This window comes from Heloderma suspectum, chromosome 4 (assembly GCF_057233095.1).
Source record: "Heloderma suspectum isolate Gila_16-S chromosome 4, 16-S_ref, whole genome shotgun sequence".
In the NCBI taxonomy this organism is placed as follows: domain Eukaryota; kingdom Metazoa; phylum Chordata; class Lepidosauria; order Squamata; family Helodermatidae; genus Heloderma; species Heloderma suspectum.
In genome coordinates this window covers 281,574,726-281,598,065 of record NC_139461.1, presented here as the reverse complement: position 1 = coordinate 281,598,065, position 23,340 = coordinate 281,574,726, and the positions used below count along the sequence as shown (strand labels likewise).

Genomic DNA, 23,340 nt, shown 5'->3' with positions numbered 1-23,340 from the left:
CCTACTAACTTTAAAAAGGGCATTGATTAGTGATGGGGCAGCAGTGAATACTAGATGTTTCTCATCCCCTCATGAAAATGCAGATGTATTTAGACGAGCAGAGCTGCGGTGGTTGGGGATATAAGTTGTAGTCAAACCTTCCTGGTGGGCACCAGGTTGGGGAACACTGACTTAGGCTGTAATTTTCCCATCAATCACAAATGTGGCTGGCCAAATTGTGAGCTTCAAAAAGAAAAACATCCCCCCCAACAGTCTGCCAAGCTAGCTTCTGACACCTTTATAAATGATAGACTAGATCTTTTCTTTTCTTTTACCATTTATGCAGGTTTTGCTAATGATAGGGCTGACTTATGAAGGACCCTGAACCTGAAGACTGCCGCCTACCTCTGGAAGTTTTTTCGTTTGCCCTTCTGGTATTGATTTTTTTTTGAAGGCAGCTAGCTTGGGTCTTCTCACCATTTGCAGAGAGTATGTTGCATTTTCAGATGAATCTATCAAAAACAGCCTCAATAGCAAAATGTAAAATGCCTGCCAGGTCTAACCTAGTCAGGCATTAATATAAACTGGAGCAGGCCAGGAGAGAGAATGAAAAGCATGAAGCTCTGGCTGGAACTTTTACAATGACTAGGTAGGGAAAAAAATTCCTTGTGAATGAAGATCCCAAAGGATTGGGGAGAGAGAAAGTTAGGATGGGCCTAGCTCAGCGGTCCCCAACTTGGTGCCCTCCAGATGTTTTGTACCAAACACTCCGCATTCCTGCTCATTGACCATGCTGCTTGGGGCTGTTGGTAGTTAAAGTCCAAAATAGCTGGAGGGCACCTGGTTGGTGTAGGGTGGCCCAGCTTAACTGCTTCCTGAATAAAGAGTTTCAAATTCACTTTTTAAATGAACATTTTGATTTGAATCAACTTCTGTGCCCAATACTATATTTTGCATTGTACACACAGCCCTGGCTGTAGTCATACACTTTAAGTATAGATACTCTCATACTCTGTTGGCTTACTGCTTAAGTGGCTTATTTCAGAATTCACTCATAAAAGTAACACCATCACATCGGCCCAATTTTTACATCAAAACCACCTAGTTTTTTTTAAAAAAACCTGGGTTGTTGTGAATGAGTGCGCTTCCTAATGCACACTGCCTGATCTCTCCCACTGTGAGCGGCCCTGGCTTGCTTGCTGTGATATGTGAACCAGGAATTTTGGCTATTCCAAGAAGAGAGACTTTTTAAGTTCGCATATCACAGCAAGTACATCTTCACCAAGGTTGGCCGTAGAATCCCTGTCCAAATGTCTGGAGACGGTGAGTGGCTGGATGGGGAGGAATAAGCTGAAGCTGAACCCTGACAAGACCGAGGTACTTCTGGTGGGAGACAAGAGGAGGCTGGGGGATGCTGACCTGGTGTTGAATGGGGTACGGCTACCCTTGAAAGACCAGGTCCGCAGCCTGGGGGTCATTTTGGACTCCCAGCTGTCCATGGAGGCTCGGGTGTCAGCTGTGAGCCGGACAGCGCTGTATCAACTCCATCTGATACGGCGGCTGCACCCCTTCCTTCCTGACCATCTGTTCCCATCGGTAGTATATGCCCTGGTCTCCTCTCATTTAGACTACTGTAATGTGCTCTACATGGGGTTACCCTTGAAGACGGTTCGGAAACTGCAGCTCGTACAGAACGCGGCGGCTCGCCTGATTAAAGGCGGCCGCCGGCGAGATCACATCACTCCAGTGCTGAAGGAGCTGCACTGGCTACCAGTTGTTTTCTGGGCCAAATCCAAGGTGTTGGTTTTGACCTTTAAAACCCTATATGGTTGCGGCCCAGCCTATCTTAAGGAGCGCCTCCAGCAGCACCAGACAGGCCGCTTAACAAGATCAGCCTCGGATGGCCTTCTCTCTGTCCCATCAGCCAGGACAGCTAGACTGGTGGGGATGAGGGAGAGGGCCTTTTCTGTGGTGGCCCCCACTCTGTGGAACTCCCTCCCTAGGGAACTCCGCCATGCCCCCTCTTTAATGAGCTTCCGTCATGCATTAAAAATGTGGTTGTTCAGGCAGGCATTTGGGGTGGGTTAGGGTATTTTAGAAAATGTTTTTATTGTAGAATTTTATTGTTTTAAACTGTTTTATTGTATGTTGTACATCGCCCAGAGTGGCTGGGTGACCAGCCAGATGGGCGATTAATAAATTTAATAATAAATAAATAAAGTGTCCCTGGGTTATTTAGCCACTTCTGCTCACAAGAGGAGCAATCAGCATAACCAAGCATGTTGCTGTGTTCACAACCACCCAGAGTTTAAAAAGAAATATCTTGGGTTGTTGTGCCGTGTGAACTAAGCCACATAGAAGTATAATGTTCATGGAGAACTAAGCTACTGTGTTCCGGGGAATAACTCCTTTGCTTTGGAACAGGCCTGGGCACCTGCCAGAACCCCATCTCCTCAACAGGGCCCACCAGTGCTGAAACCTGTCTCCATCCCCCCGTGGATCTGGGACTATTTTAATTTCCCACCATGCTCTTGCTATAGTGTTTTCCTGGAGCACTGTGGGAAATATAAATAGCAGCTGCCATTTGCCACTGATGAGGGTGCTGCTGCAACTGGGTAAAGCTAAAAGGGGGCCACAGATGTAGGAGGGGGCCCACTGGAGGGCACTTTACTGAGTGAGGGCTCCTTCAAACCTGGAGCCAGTCCTGCTCAGGAACATTCACAGAGGCAGTCTAAAATGGACAAAATAAACTCTCATGTCTACCATCATAATTGCACACAGTAGCAGAACCAAACATGTTTATTTTAAAAGTTCAAAACAACATCAGGAGCGTAGAGTGACTTATGGTGTAAGAATCCAGCTTTACCACTGAGGCCTGAGAGAGAACTTAAATAATGCTTCTGTGGCCAGCCATTCTTTTCTGTTCAAAATCTCCAGAGGGAGGAGAAAGGGTCGGCTACGAGTAGAGCTGTGCTGTATTTCACAGTGCAACATTAACAGCAGTAATTTTCTAAGGTACTTGCTGCAGAACCTGCACACTGCAGGCCTGTGTTAAGAGGCTGCATGCAAAGCTCCCCCCCCCCCCAACTTTAAAGGCAGTAGCTCTCAGGCAATAAGGAAAACTGAAGACTCTCCAGACAGTTTTCGTTCCCACAAGGTGAATAGCTAACTGCAACCCTAACTCTGAAAAGCTGGAGGGCAGAATTGAAGCGGACTACACTTTTGTGGTTGTTGTTTGAGACTATTTCTCACAAACAACAGATGACTTGGTAAAAGTGTGTCCGGACTAAACCAGACAGCAGGTGGAGGCAACCATAATTAAATGCTCCTCTACCTCATTGAGAAAATTAGTACAGGAGGGAGAATGCCAGGCTAGAAACCTTTCCCCTCTTACTATCCAATTCTCTCCATCTCAGAGAATCTTTCTGAACATTCAGTCAGACAGGTCTTTTATGCTGCAGCCTGAGGTGCGAAAACCCCACACAAATTTCTTATGTGTGGTTTGTGAGAAGTAGTCCTAAAAAACCATACTTGTTGCAGGCAGATATAGAAGCGTTCTTGTACATGCAGGCCCCTCCACCTGAGCACTTCTATAATGGGGGAAATTGTCTGTGTTCTCTTCGTCCCCACCAAGCCCCACAACTACTTTGACATGCATACGGGGGGGGGGGGGGAGTCCATGTGTAGTAAAAGGCATGTATAAAACAATGTAACAGGTGTTTAACCTAAGGGTAAGTAAAACTGAGCCTAATCAGCAAAAACTCAAATTTTGAAAAGGTACACACATTATAAGGGCAACACAATGTACCAAGCTCTTTGGTAAAGGACAAAAGCAGCATTAAATTCCCAAGTAACATTCTGAAGACCAAATACTCCACTGGAGCCTAGTGCACAAAAGTTAAGGCAAAGCAGACTATGCTTGAAACTCTTACTTCCATCTGCCACTCTATTAACTCAAGCCTCTAGTGTGTACTCTGCTGCTACCTAAATGTATAAGCAGCCCCTAGGTTCTCTCTGCAGACACACACCAGAAAGATCACATTTGACAAATGCTGCTTGGTCTGCTAGAACGATCTTTGTCAGTGCTTAAAAACTGCCATTCTGCTAGCACAGAGCCTGGCCGCACAGCTACTTCTCTAGAATTTTGCTAGGAAGTTGCGATCTCAAGAGGTCACACTGGACATTCAGAAGGCTTTAGGAGGAAGAATGAACAACTTTTATAAAGCAAGGAACCAGAGAGATGTCAGCAGGTCTGAAAGGTGAATTTTGCAGCTGCATTCAGGCTGGTCCCTGTGATTTCTTTTTTAAACAGGAAAAACATGTCATCTTCAGAAGAGCACAAAGATGTCTTTAGCCCCTCTTATTTTAAGAGTTTGTTTAATTCTTGCAGTAGTTTCTTAGCAGCACTGTTTTCTGGTTCAATTTTCAAGAGGCTGTTGATATCTGCTTTGCTGGATTTGTAGTCCTAGAAATAAAAGTAGTATTTAGATATTTGGTAGGGGGTTGATAGAGGTATTTGTACTAGCCTAGAGCTACTGACTTCTCCCTTAGGGAAACAAACCCCATGAAAACCTGGCGGTAGCAAGAACTGGCAACCCTGAATTACTGAAAAAATAGTGAATGCAGTATCTCATAGATGAAAGAGTTTTGGTGCCTCTTGCTGCGCTGCCACTTCTGCGGCCCTGTCTTCTACCTCCACTATTTGTAATGCATCGCAACTGACTTTTCAACAGTCTCTGAACATGTTGAATCTCAGACAACCTCCTTGCTTAGCTCCTGGCCTCCTCAGCTGCCAATCCACACATAAAGATATTGCATTGCTTCTTGCAAATCCAGAGTGTTGTTAGTGGCCCAACTTACATCCTGCTATTCTTTCCAGCTTATCAGACACTCACATATCCCTAAATTTGGTGTAGTTTTTGCTTACAGTTTGGGATGCCTTTCGTGGTTTGTTCTTACGTTATAGCTCTGGGTTGTTTATCCCTCAACAACCAACAGTTCCAGGTTCACATGTCACAGAGAACAACCCAGAGACAAGTCGTTCTGGGTTGTTTAGTGCACTAGAAGCGCTCAGGAGTCAGATTGTTCCTGCGTACCCCCAAGCAACCCATGGTTAACAACCCATGGGTTGTTTCATTGTGTGAACCAGGCCAATGAGTGATTGAGAAAATTATTGGGTTATTTCCTCATGAATCAGTAGGGGAAGCTACTGCTTTAAATGTGTATTAAGGATTTGCAACTCTGCCAAATACTGAAAAAGACAAAGAACTGAACAGACTGATTACCTTAAAACACTTATTGCAAGCACCAGACCAACAAGCGACTGGGCCTTAAATTTAAAACAACCAGGAGTCGGGCCTTCTTAGAATGAGGAAACTGCAGAACCCTGGCTAGTCGCTTGTCTCATGTGGTGCTGGAATTGGCACCAAATGCCTGGGGCTGGCTAGCTGCTACTGGAGTGGCTTGGCTGAATGACCTCACCTCTCCCATTGCTGGCTTTCTCCTGCCTATGAATCTACTACAGCAACACAGTCATTTCTCGTTATCCATGCTCTAGAAACCTCCTGGTTGGATTACTACAATGTGTTATATGTGGGGCTACCTTTGAAAATATTCCAGAAGCTTTAGCTGGTTCAAAATAGGGCACCGAGGTTATTAACTGGGGTCTGCTAGTTATGATCACATCAATGCTTTGTCATCTACACTGGCTGCCAGTTTGTTTCCAGGCTAGCATGACTAAAGCAGGAGCGCAGAGCCTCATTCAATCCACAGGCCAAATTCCATTTCAGATAAGCTCTCAGGGGTTGCATTCCAGTGGGGGTGAGGCCTATCCCACCCCCCCATACCAGCATATTTGAGTTTAAAGCCCTTACTGCCAGTAACTAAGCCTTAGGAGAGGCAGTTCAGCTTTTTAGAATGGGGGAAGAACTGCACAAAAGGCACCAAACAGCCAGTGGTTGCGGGAAAGGGGGTGGGACCAAAGAAAGGGGGAGTGGCCTTCTAGGGTTCTGCAGCCCTGCTTTAAAGCCCTAAATGGCTTGTGGCCAAGTTCCTTGAAGGATCGCTTCCTCCTGTGTGTACTTGTCTGATCCTTAAGATCTTCAGAGACCCTTTCTCCAGGTACCCCTGCCCAATTATGTGAGGTAGAGAGAGGGCCTTTTCAGGAGGCATGCTCTAGTTATACAATGCCCTTTCTAGAGAGGTTCATCTGGTGCCCCTGTTATGGTATTATTGACACCAGGTGAAGACCTTTCTCTATTTCCCAGGCTTGTTAGTTTCATGTCTCTAGTGCATTTCTAGATTTTTGGCACTAATTCTTTTTCCCTATGTTGGTGACTGACTGATTTTATGCTGATTTCTGATAGTTACAGTCAGGGCCAGAAATATTGGAACAAGGATAACTGTTTTGGCAGTTGGCCTCTGTACACCACCACATTGAAGCTGAAAGGAAACACACCCAGATGGGAGCAAAGTCAGGACTTGCAGCTGTAATTCAAGGGGCTTGACAAAAGTGGGGCACTAACCATTCAGGAAGGACAGCCAATGGCATACACACACACCCATCATTGGTGGCTCATAAGTAATGGAACAAACCAATATAATTTCAAACTTAAGGGTCGCCTTTAATACCTGGATGAAAATCCTTTGCAGTCAATGACTGCCTGAAGTCTGGAACCCATGGACATGACCCAATGCTGAGTTTCCTCTCTCAAGATGCTTTGACAGGCCTTTACTGCAGCTGCCTTCAGCTGCTGCTTGTTTGTGGGTCTTTCTGCCTTCAGTCTTGCCTTCAGTAAGTGAAAAGCATGCTCTATTGGGTTGAGATCAGGTGACTGATGTGGCCATTGAAGAACATCCCACTTCTTTGCCTTGAGAAACTCTTGGGTAGCTTTTGCTGTATGTTTTGGGTCATTATCCATCTGCAATATCAAGCAGCGTCCTCTCAGTTTGGCAGTACTCGGCTGAATCTGAGCAGAAAGTATAGCCCTATGCACTTTAGAATTCATCCTGCTGCTTTTCTCAGCAGTCAGGTCATCAATAAACACCAGTGACCTGGTTCCATTGGCAGCCATACATGCCCATGCCATAACAGTGCCTTCATCATGTTTGACAGATGATGTGGTAAGCTTTGGATCATGAGCTGTTCCTTTTCTTCTCCATACTTTTCTCTTCCCATCATTCTGGTACAAGTTAATCTTGGTTTCATCAGTCCAAAGAATCTTATTCCAGAACTGGGCAGGCTTTTTTAGGTGTTTGCTGGCAAAGGCTCATCTGGCCTGTCTGTTCTTGAGCGTTCCCAGTGGTTTGCACCTTGTTGTGAAGCCTCTGTATTTGCATTCATAAAGCTGTCTCTTGACTGTAGATGTTGACAATGGCATGCCTACCTCCACAAGAGCATTCTTGACCTGGCTAGATGTTGTGAAAGGCTTCCTCTTCACCATGAGCAGAATTCTGCGGTCATCCACTTCAGTTGTCTTCTGTGGTCTTCCAGGCCTTTTGCTGTTGCTGAGCTTGCCAGTTAATTCCTTCTTTTTCAGGATGTTCCAAACTGTTGTATTGGCCACTCCCACTGTTTTTGCTGTGTCTCCGATGGGTTTGTTTCCTCAGCCCAATGATGGCCTCCTTCACTCGCATGGACACCTCTTTGGACCTCATGTTGGGAGTTCCAGTGAACAGCTACCAAATGCAAATGTAACACTCTGAACCACCTCCAGGCCTTTTATCTGCTTGATTGGTCATGGGGTACCAAGGAAGCAGGCCATACCTGGCCACGCAGCTGCTTGTCAGTCATTCGTTCCATTACTTATGATGGGTGTGTGTGTATGCCACTGGCTGTCCTTCCTGAATGGTTAGTGCCCCACTTTTGTCAAACCCCTTGAATTACAGCTGAAAGTCCTGACTCCGCTCCCATCTGGGTGTGTTTCCTTTCAACTTCAATGTGGTGGTGTACAGAGGCCAACTGCCAAAACAGTTATCCTTGTTCCGATATGTCTGGCCCTGACTGTATGTTGATGGCATTGATACTGTTTTGATGTTATATTTTGATTATGTTTGTATTCTATTGATTCAATATTTTTTGTAAACTGTCCAGAGGCCCTTGTTGATGGGAAGTATAAACATCTCATGAACAGATAAAAGTTTCCTCCAGCAGATTAAATAAAAAAGGCAATGTCCTCACTCTTAATCTCCCTTAGTCATGGTCCAACACTCAACATGCTTTGGGTTTCCCTTCAGCTGCTGCCCAAAGCTTGCCACCTTCTGGGGGCAGTTCCTTTTCAAACCTCTGGAGCAAAGGGAGTGGGACTGGAAATAATAATTAAAAAAACACACACCCAAACCTTCAAAGTTAGCAAATCATCCCCTGACAAGCAGAAGTGGGGGGGTGGCGGGAGTTGGTTTACTGAAAAGAACAACTGAGAGTTGAACGCACAGTCAGACAGAAAAGAAATGTAAGGTGAAATACTATGCATGTTTAGACAGAAAAAAAATCCTACAACTCCCAGTATTTCCCAACCGCTTAAATTAGCAACTTAAATAATGATTTACATCAGCAAGAAAAACAGTTGATTTAAATCAAACTTCCCATTGAAACTTTTTCTTATTTCCTGAACAACTATGCAAAAGTGAACACCAAACCATGTTAACTTACAACTAAGTGTGCAATCCTATACATGCTTAGACAGAAAAAAGTCCTACAACGCATGGCTGGCTGGGATATGCTGGGAGTTGTAGGACCCTTTTCTGTCTAAACATGCATAGGATTGCACACTTATTCTCCTTTTCCTGCTTCCTATGTAAATCACACCACTGCTTTAAGAAAAAGTCTTAAAAGGAACCACCAAGGAACCCTTATAATGGTAGGGGAAGAGAAGGAAAGGTGGTTTTGCCATTGCAAATTCTGCAAGCAGAGTAAATCCTTGGGCAGACACGGAGCTTACAAAACCACTATTTTTCAGACTCAGTTTTCTGTCTGTAAAATCAGTGGTTTACCTCATAAGATTGTAAAAAAAAAGTACTGCTAATAAAGTGCTTTGCACACTAAAAACATTGTTTAAAATGATAAAATAAATCTTAGAGAACGGGATGTTTCCTATATTGTACCTCCCAGTTATCTAAAATTCCAGGCAATTCCTTACCTTGAGCTCTTTGTATGCTTGTGCTCGTCTGTAAAATGCCTTGACAGTCTTTGGGTCTATCTTAAGGGCTTCTGAGCAATCTTGAATTGCTTCCTTGTACTGCTTAAGATTCAGGTAGCAAAGAGCCCTGGAATGTAGACAATGACCTATAAATGTATTTGAAAACAACTGGTACAGCAATCCTGGGTTTGGAATTATCTAATTCATGTAATAGAGTGGTGGTGCAAATGCTCCATTTTTATTCTGAAACACATGGCTTTTCTTATATTTCAACACAATGCGCGTCAAGTCCAAAATCACAAGGAACTCTTCTTAAACCTCGGAAGGCTTTAGGTTTGGGATACATCCTGCAATATATCTACATTTCTTCTAAAAACCTTATCTTTCACATCTTGCCCCAAAGCTGACATGGCTGTAATTTGCCTGTCTTAGCTGTACTGCCAAGATTTTTTTAAATATAGAGTGGCTTACTGCTCTTCAGTAATAGCCATTGTTACAGCAGCTGTCTGTGCTACGAGCACTAAGTTGTCCTACGTTTTTCACCTAAACTTTTCCTCTAGGCTCATGAAGACGGTATGTCCTCTTTCAACTCATAAATATAAGCAGTGCTGTGTGTACTCTGAACAACAACAACAATACAATGCTGCAGCCAGGCAATCCAAATTCTGCACCAAGAAACATTGGATTCTGCAAGTTATGCCAATAGAGCAAATCAGCACAATTTCCCATAATTTATTTGGAAATCCTTACTATTTTGCATAACTTATTCTGGATTTCTTAGTTCAAGTACATGTTCAAGATTTTTTGCCAGGTCTGTGCAGCTGCTTACATGACATCTAGTTTAAGGGCTGGTTTTGATGTTATCTCACGTGGAGAGAAACTAGGGATTCCGAAATTACTGAAGTGGTGGGAGGGAGCTACACTACAGCAGCTCTGCTGAAAAACTAAATTGGCTCTAAGTCACCCCCCAACAGGCTCTTTGCAATTTCTCACTTGCCCCCTATTGATATGCTTCCCATCCTGTTGCTGGCCTGATCGAATCCAGTCTCCTTGAATGGTGTAAATGAGGAGTTTATCTTTTTACGGGCATGGCTTAGCTTAAGGAGGCAAAAATAGAAGGGTGTAGAGACAGATAAATGCGGTATAAGTAGTAAGGGAGAGCTCTTGCCTGTCCTGTTTTCTTGGAGGCTTTGACCAGTCTCATCCAAGAAGGCGTAAGTATAGGATGAAGAGAGGGGGACATGCAGATACATATTTAACACAGACTCTATTGTTTTCTGCCCACAACTTAGAACTGGCAATCATAATCGGTCTCCAATACCCCTACGCTATGATACAGTGACTTGATCCAATTTCTTGGACATGGGGTGGGGGGAAGGGTTACTTGTCACATGGTTACATGAGCATTACCTGTTAGTGTATGTTGCACATTCCATCTTATGGAGTTTTAAGCTTTCTGTGTACTTTTCAATAGCTTTCTTATAGTTGCCCTTCTTTACAAATTCATTTCCTTCTAGTTTCAATGCATTTGCTCGTTCAGTTGTGGCAGCTATTCAAGAAAAACAGCACCATATCAAAATGGACGTGGCAAGCTACACATTTTTTTTTTTACAAGGGGCCATACCATGAATGAAAACCCAGCCCTGGATGTTTTGAGGTGTAGAATTTCAACAATTGCAGTCAATGTAAAAAAATAATAAAAGCAAGCTTCTTTCACTGGTTGTTCAGCAGGGATTGAGGACATAAATTTAATAGCTACTTGAGCCAATCTGTCTGTATAATGTGGTAGTACCAGAGCATATCACCAAGCTCTTGTGATAAGTGCTGGAGAAAAAGATGCAGTATCAGCTCCATGGAGCTCACGATCAGAACATAAGATTGATAGAAGCAGCATGTTCTCACTCGACACATGGGAAATAAGGTACACAAACATACATGCACGCACAAGCACAGAGTAGCACTTTGAACAGGCCAGGGCAGCTTGGGACCCAGCAAGCTAAATGTAGTCCTGCAGCCAGGTATAGGAACTTGGCAGGCTCTCACTCCCCCCGTCCCCATTTTTGTTGCCTGCCTGGGACAAGAAACACACATTGGAGGTGGGAGGTAAACAAGCACCTGGCAGTCCACAATGCTGGGTTGCATTCAGTTCAGTGGTCACAAGCTGTGCAGGCCTAGTTCACACAAATAGCGGTGGAAGCAATAAAACTGTGCCTCGACCGTACTCCCACCTCAGATTCTAGGAAGGGGATAGCATGATTGAATGCTGCTCAATAAAACAGGGGTGCAAAATGTGTGGCCCACCAAGCAGTGCTGGCTCCAGGCTTTTGAGGGCTCTTGGGCAAGATACCCTCAATTGGCCCCCTCCCTCGGCAAGTCTATCTTCTCGTTGTCATTGTCACCAGCTAGTATTGTTCCTTTATCTTCTCTCTCCTTATTGGTACCACTTGCCTACTTGACAGGCAGAGAGTAAGAAGGCAGTGGCATCTCCTGAACCTCCTTTTCACCACCTCTATTGTCTGGGCTAGAGTGAGAGGCAGGTGAACAAGCAGGTTGCAAGGGTGAAGAGGAGGAACGACTCCAGGGGGCTCTTGTCAATGGGCCCCTGCTGGGGTGTAGGCCCTCAGCAGCTGCCTGCCAGACCCCACTGCATTCACTGCGTCAGTGGCGATGCCTATCCCTTCCTTATCTCTGATGAGAGATTGGAGATACAACAAAAATTCCCTTGCAAGAAAACCAGCGACTGGGTTTGCTGCAGCCTCCTTCCCACACCAGTGACCCCAAGGCAGCATGTGTTTGTTTCCCCCCCGCCCCCATCATCTGTGTATCTATATTTATGTCTGTGTCCCATCTCAGTATATGTACGCAATGTCTTTCCACCCATATAAACATGTGCGTGCCTGCGCATGTCTCTCAGTATTGAGTGTACATGCGTGTGTGAATGCATGCAGCCCCTCTGGCAATATCAGATTTGGCCCTTGGGCCAGAAAGATTGTGTACTCCTGCCATAAAATAAAGTTAAGACTTGAGGGAGAGGAATTCTAGCATAAACTTTCCCCTGATATTCCAGTTTTGCATATTCAAGGAGATGGGTTTTTCTGTTTTGTTTTTTTAAGTATGGAGAAGTATTTAGTCATGCAAATCCCACACCTGTAGGCAGAGGTGGTAATTCTTTGAATTACCTTTGCCTCCTTGTTGGATGTCTATAAGAACTAGGCCTCGGACACACAACTTTCACTAAGTATCAGAAGAATTGTGTGCATAAAGCTGTAATCCTAAGCATGCTTACCAAGAAGTAAATTTCCAATGAGCTCAGTGGGACCTATTTTCTACTAGACATATTTAGAATCAGATTGTGTCTTTTTTTCATGCCTCTGAACATCATTCCTCAAGAGATTTGCCCAATTTCACACAGGGAGCCTGAGACAAAGACAGTTTAATGTAGACCTCTTTTGGTTGCTTTTAGGTATTATGCTATATGACTCCCAGTCAAAAAATCACCTCAGATAATCTATCGACTGCATATGTATTTATAGCCAGTGCTCTGACATGTATTTATTATAGTCATTTGTCACCAAGGGTATTTTCCACCCACATATAAATCCGCACAGGGCATCCCAGAATGCACTTGGTGGTTCCTTGGGAACACAGGACAATGAGAATGAAACTGAATATTTGTAGAACACTGTTTGGAAATCTTTATACATCTCTATAAAATATGAAAAAACACCTGGACCGAAGCACATTTGTCAGCACCTACCACCGACTACAAAGAATTATGGAAATTACTTTTACATTTTTCGAGATTGGAATCAGTGTATCATTCAGACCTAGGTTAATACTATAGGAACACAGCATTTATCTCATGAGAAGTAGTAACACAACAACATAAATGAGTTATCTGCCTCCATCTTCAACAGGTAATCAATCTGATTACTTAAGTAAGGCTCTGGGTGCTCTGTTCATAACCATTAGAGTAAGGAAACTACTCACCTTGCTTTGCTATAGGTGCAGTATCATTTGCTTTGCTTCTTGAAGAAGCTTCTTGGCTTCCTGGAGGAGGAGGCTCCCACCTTCTCTGAGCAGAAACAGGAACAGATGGGATGGGTGGCAGCTTCTGGCGCCACTGAAGGCCATCCTTTTCCAATAAAGCCTTGGTCATTCTGGAAGAGGAAAGCTATTCATTTAGCCATCTCCTGACACTTTTCCAGAAACAGGTGGCTAGATGGTGTGGTTAGTATGGTCCTGTTTCACCACTGGTATGTTTTTTGATCTGGCAACAGCATGAAATCACCAAGAGCCCCTAGCCTTCTTCTGTGCCTGGCCTTCAGCAGCACAGAATAGCAGGCGCTCCCCCAGATGTTGCACTGAGCCTTGGAGACACTTGGAAAGCCATGGGACGTCATGCTGATTTCTCAGCGCCTGAGGCTTAGTGCATCAATTCTTCATAGCCAGTGGGGACAAGTTACCATCCCTATCCTCAGATGTGAAAGAAAGCAGGGGTTCACTCCCCTCCCCCACCCCCACCATTGCGCTAGGTCGCGGGCTCAGTGCAATGTCAGAAGACCTTGCCCCCCCCTTCTGGTGGGGCAGGGACACAGCAGGAACTAATTTTTGCTGGCTACCAAGGCCATCTAAGATTTGTTGACCCCTGAATGGAGTGATGTAGTTCCCTGTCTTTGACTGGTTCACCTGAATTCTTTTATGTCCCTCGACCCAAGCACCATCCCCCAGTAGCACAGGTGGGCTATTAGACATAATACTGAGCAATTTCCTTGGTTGCTAAGTGTCCAAAGAACATAGCGTTGCATTTTTATACTTTGTTCCTGGTTTGAGGCAAGTTCATTCTGTTACCGTGGTAAACAGCTGTTGTGAAACTGAAAACTGAACATATCAGCTACTTCACCCCAGGCAAGATTTTTGGCCTTGCATTACAGATGGGCAAACTGGATGAGGCTATCTAGAGGATTTAGTCCATGGATTTCAGAGATGTACTTAAGTACCAAACCACATGGCTAGCGCACCTATATCAAAGATAATACTGTGCAGCACAAGGGTAGATAGAAATAGCTGCCACTGAGACATTTTAAGGATTTTCAATGATAGTTGTCAAGTCTGATACATAATACCAGGAGAAAGACCAAAATTAATGGTGCACAAAGGAGAAAAACTGGAGTGGAATTCTTAGTGGGATAGGAGAACCAAAACATACTTCATTTCTGGCAACCAACATGCTTGTTTATTTTCAAATACTAGGATATAGAGTCTAAAAAGCCCAGAACACAAATTTTCTCACTCTCCATGCCAAATCTGTATAGGTAAAATGCTATTTTTGTATGCTTATAAATCAAGATCGGTTAATCTAATCCTAATCTAAGGGCTCTTCCACATGACGCTTTTAACCCGCATCTTTACGGAGGCTTCTACTTCCAGTTCCTTTGTAGGATTAAGATCTGCTCCTTTACACGTTTTTTCCCCTGGGTTTTTCTTTCTCTGCCTTTCTATATATTCCATTTTACAGCCACTAGGTGGTGCTGTGGAATAGCAGAACTGCACGATTACACACTATTTCAATGGCGTTATAGGGGCCATTCATAAAAAAATACACTTTCCAATTAAGAAAAAAAACTTGATAATAGTCGCAAAGCATGGGAGAGGCCTTGGAGGGGGATGACATCATGTAAAGGACCTGCAAACTACCATGACTAAGCAATCATAAGCACACAATAAAAGCCTCACGTAGAAAGGCTCTGACTTTCAGGGTACACCAAGGTTGGTTTCTGGACAAAATTTGTGCAACAGATTTCTGGGCATTCATTTAAAACACAGGGCAAGGGATTACCTATTAACTCCATCATGTGCAGCCTGTATAGTGCAATCGATCTGTAATACAGTTTTGTAGTCCACATAAGCTAAATGGTATCTCTCAAGAGCTTCGTAAGCTGCTGCCCGCCTCAGCAGGGGTTTGATCCCAAACGGAACCAGATCCAGGGCTCTAAATGAGCAGAAAAGAAGGCAAAAGGTCACTGGATAACAACATTTTAGTAACAGAATCGACAGTGGTCAAAGTCAGTGGAAGTGGGTTCATGTAACCAGCACCCATTTAGCAAAACATCTGGTTATTTTAATGGTTTGGATCTCCTGCCCCCCCCAACCTGGTGCCCACCAGATGTGCTTGATTGCAACTCCCATCATTCCCAGCCAACATGGCCACTGAGCTAAGCAGCTAAAATGTACCGTATTTCACTGAAGCAAGGAACTTTTAATTTAGGAGCGCCACAATCCAGTTTTTCATATGTAAAATAACACCGTAGAAAATCTACATCCGCAATACAAAATATTTATTTCAAAATATCGACATGCTGCCTTTCCATTTGACAAGGGTTTGCAAGGTGCACATGAGAAAATGAAAACATACTGAGATAAATAAAAGAAATACTGTGCTTGTGGTATTATACGGATGGCCACTGCATCCAAAGAGTCAACATACAATGGGCTTTCCTCTCTAGTTTTTGTGAAATACATTTGATAGGATTAATTTTCCTTTACTGACACTCACAAATTGGGGCCCTGTTCCTGTCAGTCCACCTGCACTAGAATAAGGCTTGAGGTGTTATGAAAACATATTTTGCTAAATTTGTTCAGCTAAACCACCACCAAATATGGCAGCCTCATCCTTTATGTTTGCTGTTTCCCTAACGTAAGAGTTACAGCCAGGAACTAATTGTATGCACGTTTACCTGGGAGTAAGTCCCACTGAACAAAATGGGACTTACTTGTGAGTAAACATTCACAGGATTGTATTGAAGGGGACAGGCAGGTCCTGGCTTGGCTACCAAACCAGCCAAAATCTGTAGACTCCTGAACACTGCAGAGAGCCCCACCAGGTCAAACTCATAGCAACAGCTCCTTGCCAGAAGGAAGGGGTCATATAGGTGTTGTTGCTGCTGGCCAGGGGTAGCGGTTAACTTTCTAGTGTTACGGTTAACGTACTAGTGTTCCCTGCTCCTCCTGCAATTTTGATAGTAAAGAATTAACATCAGAAGATAATCCTACTTCCAGCCAGCAACATGATCCTCTCTCTGGCAAAGAGCTACTGGCAGTCAAAGTGTGTAGTTAGCCAGTGTGTCAATGCCTCAATCCTTCTGGTTTTCCCTGCCTGTAGAGAGTAGTGGGAGGGAGCCCTTCAGGGTTCTGAACAAGCAGAGCCAGTCACTTTCCACATGAGCAGTTGTAGCCAGGGTCTGAGAGGCATTAAGTGTTGAGCAATGAAGTGGTGATGTGTGAACTAGCCTTTTGTTCTCTTCTCCTTGGGATAGCAGCTACTTACTCAGAACAATCCTTAATACAGAGACTACAATTCCCATCCTTCAAATAGCAGGCAGCACGATTGGAATAAAGAACACTCTTCTCTTCGGCATTCTTATCTCCTATGCATAAAAGCAAGCAATCATCGAGTCAGACTTCTAAACATAATAGGAAGTATTTTGCGCTAGCAAGGTAGAGTGAGGGTTGGCGCTACCTCCTCTTCCATTATGAGATGCTTCTTGCTGCCTACATAAAACTCAGTAACTGTTATGGGGGTGGAGGTCACAATTGGGAAAAATAAAAATGAATGAGGTGGCTAATTAGTGACATTACTAAACCAACTTTCAAACAGCACTCTTCCCCACCTTTTTATATACTATCAAGAGAATATTAATTTTTATCCTGCTCCAACAAAAGGACATGCCTTTTCCAAGACACCCCACGCCCCAATTGACAGGGATGTCCTTACGGGAACCTATTTTTAAGTTGTCCCTCCACATACAGACCCAAATATTTATCCTGTGCCCTTGCTGTTATTTACTTACAATATTTTTATGCTAGCCTTCCTCCAAAGAACCCAAGAATTATACATGGGTCAGTATCTAATGTGATACTACCACCAATGTACGTAATTACATTGCACTAGCAAAAATGACCTCAAGAGCAATGCCAATAGCACTTGCTGGTGCGACAGGTTTCCCCTGAAAACTTGTTGCACCAACAAGCACTATTGCCCTTTTGATTATGTTTGTTTATGCTAGTGCAACATAATTTACATTAGAGGTAGTGCTGCAATGGATACTGTGCATGGTCTCTCACCCCCACCACCAATTAATCCTCACAACAGCCCTGTGAGGTAGCTTTGGATGCGTGTGTGTGTGTGACTGGCCCAAGTTTCCCCAGTGAACTTAGTGGCAAACCCAGGGGGTCTGAACTTGGGGTAGGACCACAGTTTAATGGTAAAGTACATGCTTTGCACGAAAAAGCTTCCAGGTTTAATCTCTGGCATTTCCAGATAGGGCTGGGAAAGTTCTGTCTAAAACCCTGGAGCACCACTGCCAGGGTATTTAGACAATACTGAACTAGATGAACTAATGGCTTGACTTGGTATGATGCAGGTTTTTACATTCTTAAGTCCAACACTACCCACTGTCACACACTATCAAACTTCTTTCTGGATGTTCCTGCAAGCATGTCTAATGGCTTGTTTGGACAGAAAGGCTCTTTGTGAGTACTGAAGAACAAAATGTATGTGCCTTCTATGTATCTGTATGTAACTTTTGATGTGTTCCATTTAAGATATATGAGAGAAGAAGAACCCAATTTTTGGCCAATGAATACTTTACAGTGGAACGTGGCAAAAAAGAGTACACATGCGTACCTTTTATTCTTGACAGGCAGCACATGCATTTTTGTATCCATTATTCATACCCAAGTAGGAAAAAAATCCTGTCAGAAACAGCCTTTGGAGACCATGAGGCCAAAGACTTCAGGTGCCACACACGTATCTGCCCCTTCTAGTGCCCAGTTTTAAGCAGTTAACATTTCTGTCCTGCAGAATAGGCATCCCTAATTTTATAAAGACCTAAGGGAACAGATACTCTGTATTCTTCAAAAAATGGCTTCTATCTTATACAAAGGCCCTCTGGGCTCCACAGAACACTGCTTCCTTTCATTTCGTATAAAAAGTCTGAGGCTCTTCACTGCATCCCCCATTTCAGGATATTTTCCCTGTCACTTAGGAACTATCCCTCACGTTAAGGAAAGCCCAGAGTAGGCAGGGGGATGGGGGGCAAGGCCGAAGCCAGAGTGCAGTTAAATGGGTTCTGTCCCTCACCTCAAGTCCAGGAGGAATGCAGGGGACAGAAATGAAACGACAAGTAGGTAGTTAAATAAGTTTCAGCCTCTCCCATTAGGCTGAGAAGATAAACAGAGAAGAAAAGAAACAGAAAGTGCCTCAAGCGAGCTGTCCAGCTCCTGGCTCCCAGTCAGACAGCATAATTCTATTTTCTGCTGGCAACCAAAACTCACTCATTGTGACACAACCACTGCAGCAGACACCTTGGTGACATAACAAGTCCAAGGCTGTGGAGGAAGCTTCAGAGGCTACCAGAAACTTTAAGACCAGGCCATTATGAAGACTTAAACATCTTCCACTTGTATTCCCACTTCAACCTGCCACATTTGGTGTATGTACTTCAAGGGCTGCCAATTCCAGGAATATGTAGGGTGACAAAAGAATGCTGTTCCATATAAATCCAGAGGACCATAAAGCACCTCTGCTCTACCTAAGAAGCTGGTAAAAAAAAAAAAAAAAAAAAGCCCAGAGCACCCCAAACCAGCTAATGGGATGGAGTTTTTATATTCTGCCATCAGGTACTGTTTTAAAATATTCTGGGTACCCAATGTATGGAGTCTTAAGGACTTCATTGTGGGCTGTACTTGTGCATTTGTGCTTTAGGATCCTCAAGCCAGGACCTGGCCCTGCAACGCACCCTGCTCTTCACCAACATGTACGGGTTTTCTGGTGTCTGGGAAGGATTAAAACCACCAATTTAGCATGAATCTGTATATACTAGACCTCATCTGGGAAACCGGAGTTGGGATATAGGAAGCTGCCTAGTACCAAGTCAAACCAATGCTCCATTCAGTTCAGAACTCTCTACCACAATTGATCACAATTTATCAAGGTTTTGCCAAGCCCTGGAAACTCTTTTAACTGAAAGTGCTGGGAATTAAAACAAAAAAGTCATCCCCCCCCCCCGCCCTTTATACTCCCAGATTCAAGTCTCATTTCCACTACTGTCACTGTGTGGCTCTCTCAGCCGCAACTTCACCCACCTGTAAAATGGGTGTAGTCATTTAACACGGATATTTTGAGAGCAACTACTATAAAGGCCTTTAATGACAGTGCAAATTAAAGTAGTACATACATGAAACAGATCAGGAGGAAAGCACAGGCCTTTTTCTCCTCGAAGGGTGCTGCGTTTGTGTGAAGAAACTGGGGCTTGGAAGGAAGGAGTTTTGCAAGACAATAGTCAACAGTAGAACTATCGGCGTTGAAGCCTAATATGTCACCCTATTTGTATGCCGGATTCTGTACCCTATAGATGTAATTTGTGGCAGGCCATAAATGAGTCAGGCGTCGAGACTAAGAACGCATGGAGCAAGGTTACTGGTTAGACTGGCGAGGTGAGGTGGGAAGACACTTCACTTGGCCAACAAACCAAGAAAAAATATACTATCGGAAGTACAATGCTTGGGCCGCCGAGATATCTGTCCCAGACCCCTAGCGACAGACCCCTCGCCTTGCGATTCCCCTCCCAGGATCTCGAGGCCTTGTCGGAGGTTCACCCTCCGCCGCCAGTACCTGCCGCTTGCAGCAACTCCAGAGCCCGGCCGTAGAGCGCAGCCGCCTGGCTGTACTGCCCGTTGCGGAACTGTTCGTTCCCCGCTTGCCTAAGGTCCGCGATGCGCGAGGCAGGAGCCATGAGGTCGACGGGGTCCGAAAGAGCCGGTTCCGGCTGCAGGAATAGGAAAGTAATAACAGCAGCTTCCTTCCTCCGTGCTCGGCTAAATCAGGGGCGGGCCCAATCCGGCCGAGGCTCCTCCTCCGTCCTCCAGGGGCGCCTCTGCGCACTGAGCGGCCGGCGCTGCAATCCCGCGCGCAGTGTTTGGCAAAGGGGGCGCGCAGCTTGGGCATGCTTACTCGGAAGTAAATCCGAAAGCGTTCACGGGGGCTCGCTTTCAAGTAATATATTGCACATGCTTTACCTGGGAGGAAGCCGCATTGAACGCACTTCCGACTAAACAAGCACGCAGGATCTCCCTGCCTCACCCTGTATAGGATTAGACTGCATTGACGTCCAACGTCCCCCCTCCCCGATGAAGCTCGTTCAGAACGACGTGTCTGTTAAGGTGCAATGAAAGATACGATTATGGCTTCTGTGGCTGCAGTCATATGTACATATGCTTGGGAGCAAGCCCCATGGAGCTCATTGGCTGTGCAGCGGACCTCGGGTTCCTAGATATGTATTAGATCTATACAACAGGGCAAGATTAACACAAATTTATAAAATAAAGGAAAGGGCAAGTACAGAATTCAGATAATGAAGAAAGGAAAGAACTTAAGGGCGCAATCCTATGCATGTTTAGACAGAGGAAAGTCCTACGACTCCCAGCATTCCCCAGCTGGCTGGGGAATGCTGGGAGTCGTAGGACTTTCCTCTGTCTAAACATGCATAGGATTGCACCCTAAGGGAGCAATCCTATGGCCGCTAGACAGTGGCTAGATGGCCATAGGATATGTTGTTTTCTAGGAACCGACCTCGGAGCCCACGCTCTGAGGTCAGTTCCCGGAGAACCGAGCTCCCCTCACTTCCGTGCTGCCTTAGAGGCAGCACGGAACAGCCCCGTCCTCTGCGCTCGCAAGAGGAGTGCGGAGCGGCTAGACAGCTGCAATTGGCTGTCTAGCCGAAAAAGCAGGGCAGGAGAAGCACGGAGGGAACAATCCCCTCCGTGCTTCTCTTGCCCTGCTTTCGATAGGCGGTCGCCTCCGAGTTTGAAGGTGGCCACCTATCTAGATAGGATTGCTCCCAAAGGGCACAATCCTATGCATGTTTAGAAAGAAAAAATGTCCTACAACTCCCAGCATGCCCCAGCCACTTTTTCTGTCTAAACATACATAGGATTGCGCCCTGAATAAATAGATGTGTATAGGATTGCCAACCCAGTTACTTTGGTGGGGGACACACGTTTGAGCTTCTCTTGAGAGACAAATTACACCTCACCTGTTCAGCAACTACTTTTTTTTTTTAAGGCCATTCTGAGCACAGCTCAGAAGGTGAGAGGCTAGCCTCCCCATGACAACTGCTAAAGTGGACCATTGTCCACTTTAAATTCAGTTGCTGTCACCACCACAAACCTATCTCGCTTCTGAGTTGGGTGGGGACTGATACTCCTCAGGCGTATGATTTGGCCCTGGAGCCTCAAGTTGCTTATCCCCAAATTACACATTCATATGTTTTATGACTATGAGCCCTGGAAAGTCCTGGTCACCGCACCTCAAAAAGGATATTGTAGAGTGGAAAAGGTACAGAATAGTGCAACCAAAATGATCAAGGGACTGTTTAACTTAGAAAAAAGGTGAGTAAGGGGAGGCATGATAGAGGTGTCCAAAATTATGTGTGGTGTGGAGAGAGTGGATAGGCAGACATTTTTCTCCTCTCATAATACTAGAACCCAAGGCCATCCCATTAATCTGACTGGTGGGAGATTCAGGACAGATAAAAAGAAGTACTACTTCACACAGTGTGTAGTTGAACTATGGAATTTACTACCACAAGATGTAGTGAGGGCAACTGATTTGGATGGCTTTAAATCGGATTAGACAAATTCATGGAGGATAAGGTTATCAATGACTACTAGTCCTGATGGCTATATACTACCTCCCGTATCAGAAGCAGTATGCCTCTGTTTGCCAGCTGCGGGAGAACACAAGCAGGAGAATGCTATTGCACTTGTGTCCTACTTGTGAGTTTCCCACAGGCAACTGGTTGGGCACTGTGTGAATGGAATGCTGGACTTAGATGGAACCTTGGTTTGATGCAGCATGGCTCTTCTTACATTCTTCTTGGACTATGCCACTTCCCTGCAAGTGAGGGATTTGTATACTCTGCTTGTGGAAAGTCTGTACCATAGGCATCTTACCAAAATGCTAGTTTCCATTTTCAGGGATTTTTTTAAACACGGAGATGTGTTCAAACAACTGTTGTCCAAACTACTACAATCCAGGAAAGTCTCTGGAACTCGTGATATTTCTGAACGTGTATTTTTAGCTTTCATGTGTGAATGTTGTTAAGACGTATTAGAATACGGAAGATTGAATGTAAATTCTATTTAATTGAAGCTTCATTGGTGAAATGTCCTGTGTAAAGGTCGTGGCAACCGTGTTACAGTCTTAAGAGTTCCCCCAGGAACTCTACCCCAGGTAGAGGGCTCCTTTATAATCAAAAGGCATCGTGTAACTATTTTGTCTTTCCCTCCTTAATGGATTTTTTTTTTTCTGGTAAGAAAAAAGATGGAAGCAGTGGGTAAACATGAGAGGGTTACAAATTGAAAATGGCATTGTTTGGTTCCCCTTTAAAATTCTGTGAACAAATAAAAAGCCTCATTTGGAAGCACTCTAAAATACAAGGCCATATTTTTTTATCTGGGATTTCTAACAAGAGTTTTGGGCACATTAAAGACTAGAAGATTTATTGTGGAAAAAGATTTTGTTGACAACACCCCACTTCATTAGATGCTTGATGAAGCAGGCTCTAGTCCATGCAAACTCCATGCATATGCAAAGTTCATATCCTACACATCAATGACAAGGCCAGGTTTTCCAGTTCAGAGGGCATAGCTTTCAAATTGGCCAGGGTACCAGAACTTCTAGAGGCATAGCCAGATTAATCTGTTACAGTCTTGAGGCACCTTAAAGCCTAATATTTCTGATGGCTTAAGCTTTATACCACCATAAAGGTGCCAAAAGACTCTTTTAGGGGAGTATTTTGCCTTTAAGGTGCCAAAAGACTATTTTTTGGAGTTGCTGTAACAGACACACTAAGAAGCTGCCCTGCTGAATAGAACCTTGTAAATCTAGTCTAGTCTAGTCCATGAAAAATTATGCCACAATAAATCTATTGAATAACACCTGCCCCAATCCTTTGCATGTCTACTGAAAAATAAGTTTCATTAAATTCAATGGGATTTTCTCCCTAGCAAGTAGATTTAGGGTTGCAGCCATGCAGTACAATCCTAAATAAGTTGTGTTAGAAATGTACCTCTTAGGAAGTCTGTTTAGACTGCAGTTTTACTGCTCGATCCTATGCATATATAGTGAGAAGTAAATCCGCCTGCCCGCCCGCCATTGGTT

At 44.4% G+C, this 23,340-nt stretch overlaps 1 protein-coding gene across 1 annotated transcript; it reads right to left on the bottom strand.

Moving 5' to 3' along the window:
• Window positions 1-2,747: 2,747 nt before the first annotated feature.
• Window positions 2,748-19,996, bottom strand: TOMM34 (translocase of outer mitochondrial membrane 34). Its single transcript, XM_084853991.1, has 7 exons — window positions 19,792-19,996; window positions 16,444-16,543; window positions 14,956-15,108; window positions 13,107-13,276; window positions 10,527-10,665; window positions 9,117-9,243; window positions 2,748-4,444 (listed from the first exon to the last, which is right to left on the bottom strand). The coding sequence occupies exons 1-7, from the start codon at window positions 19,910-19,912 to the stop codon at window positions 4,340-4,342; spliced, it is 915 nt and encodes a 304-aa protein (XP_084710117.1). The 5' UTR covers window positions 19,913-19,996; the 3' UTR covers window positions 2,748-4,339.
• Window positions 19,997-23,340: the final 3,344 nt, after the last annotated feature.

Bases quoted from the DNA above. Each gene is read 5' to 3' on its own strand.
- TOMM34 (XM_084853991.1), bottom strand. From the start codon at position 19,912: ATGGCTCCTGCCTCGCGCATCGCGGACCTTAGGCAAGCGGGGAACGAA. The intron at 10,666-13,106 runs GTGAGTAGTTTC...TTTCTTGAATAG, and splicing joins TGCACCTATAGCAAAGCAAG to CTGCCACAACTGAACGAGCA. The intron at 9,244-10,526 runs GTAATGCTCATG...TCTACATTCCAG, and splicing joins TGTGCAACATACACTAACAG to GGCTCTTTGCTACCTGAATC.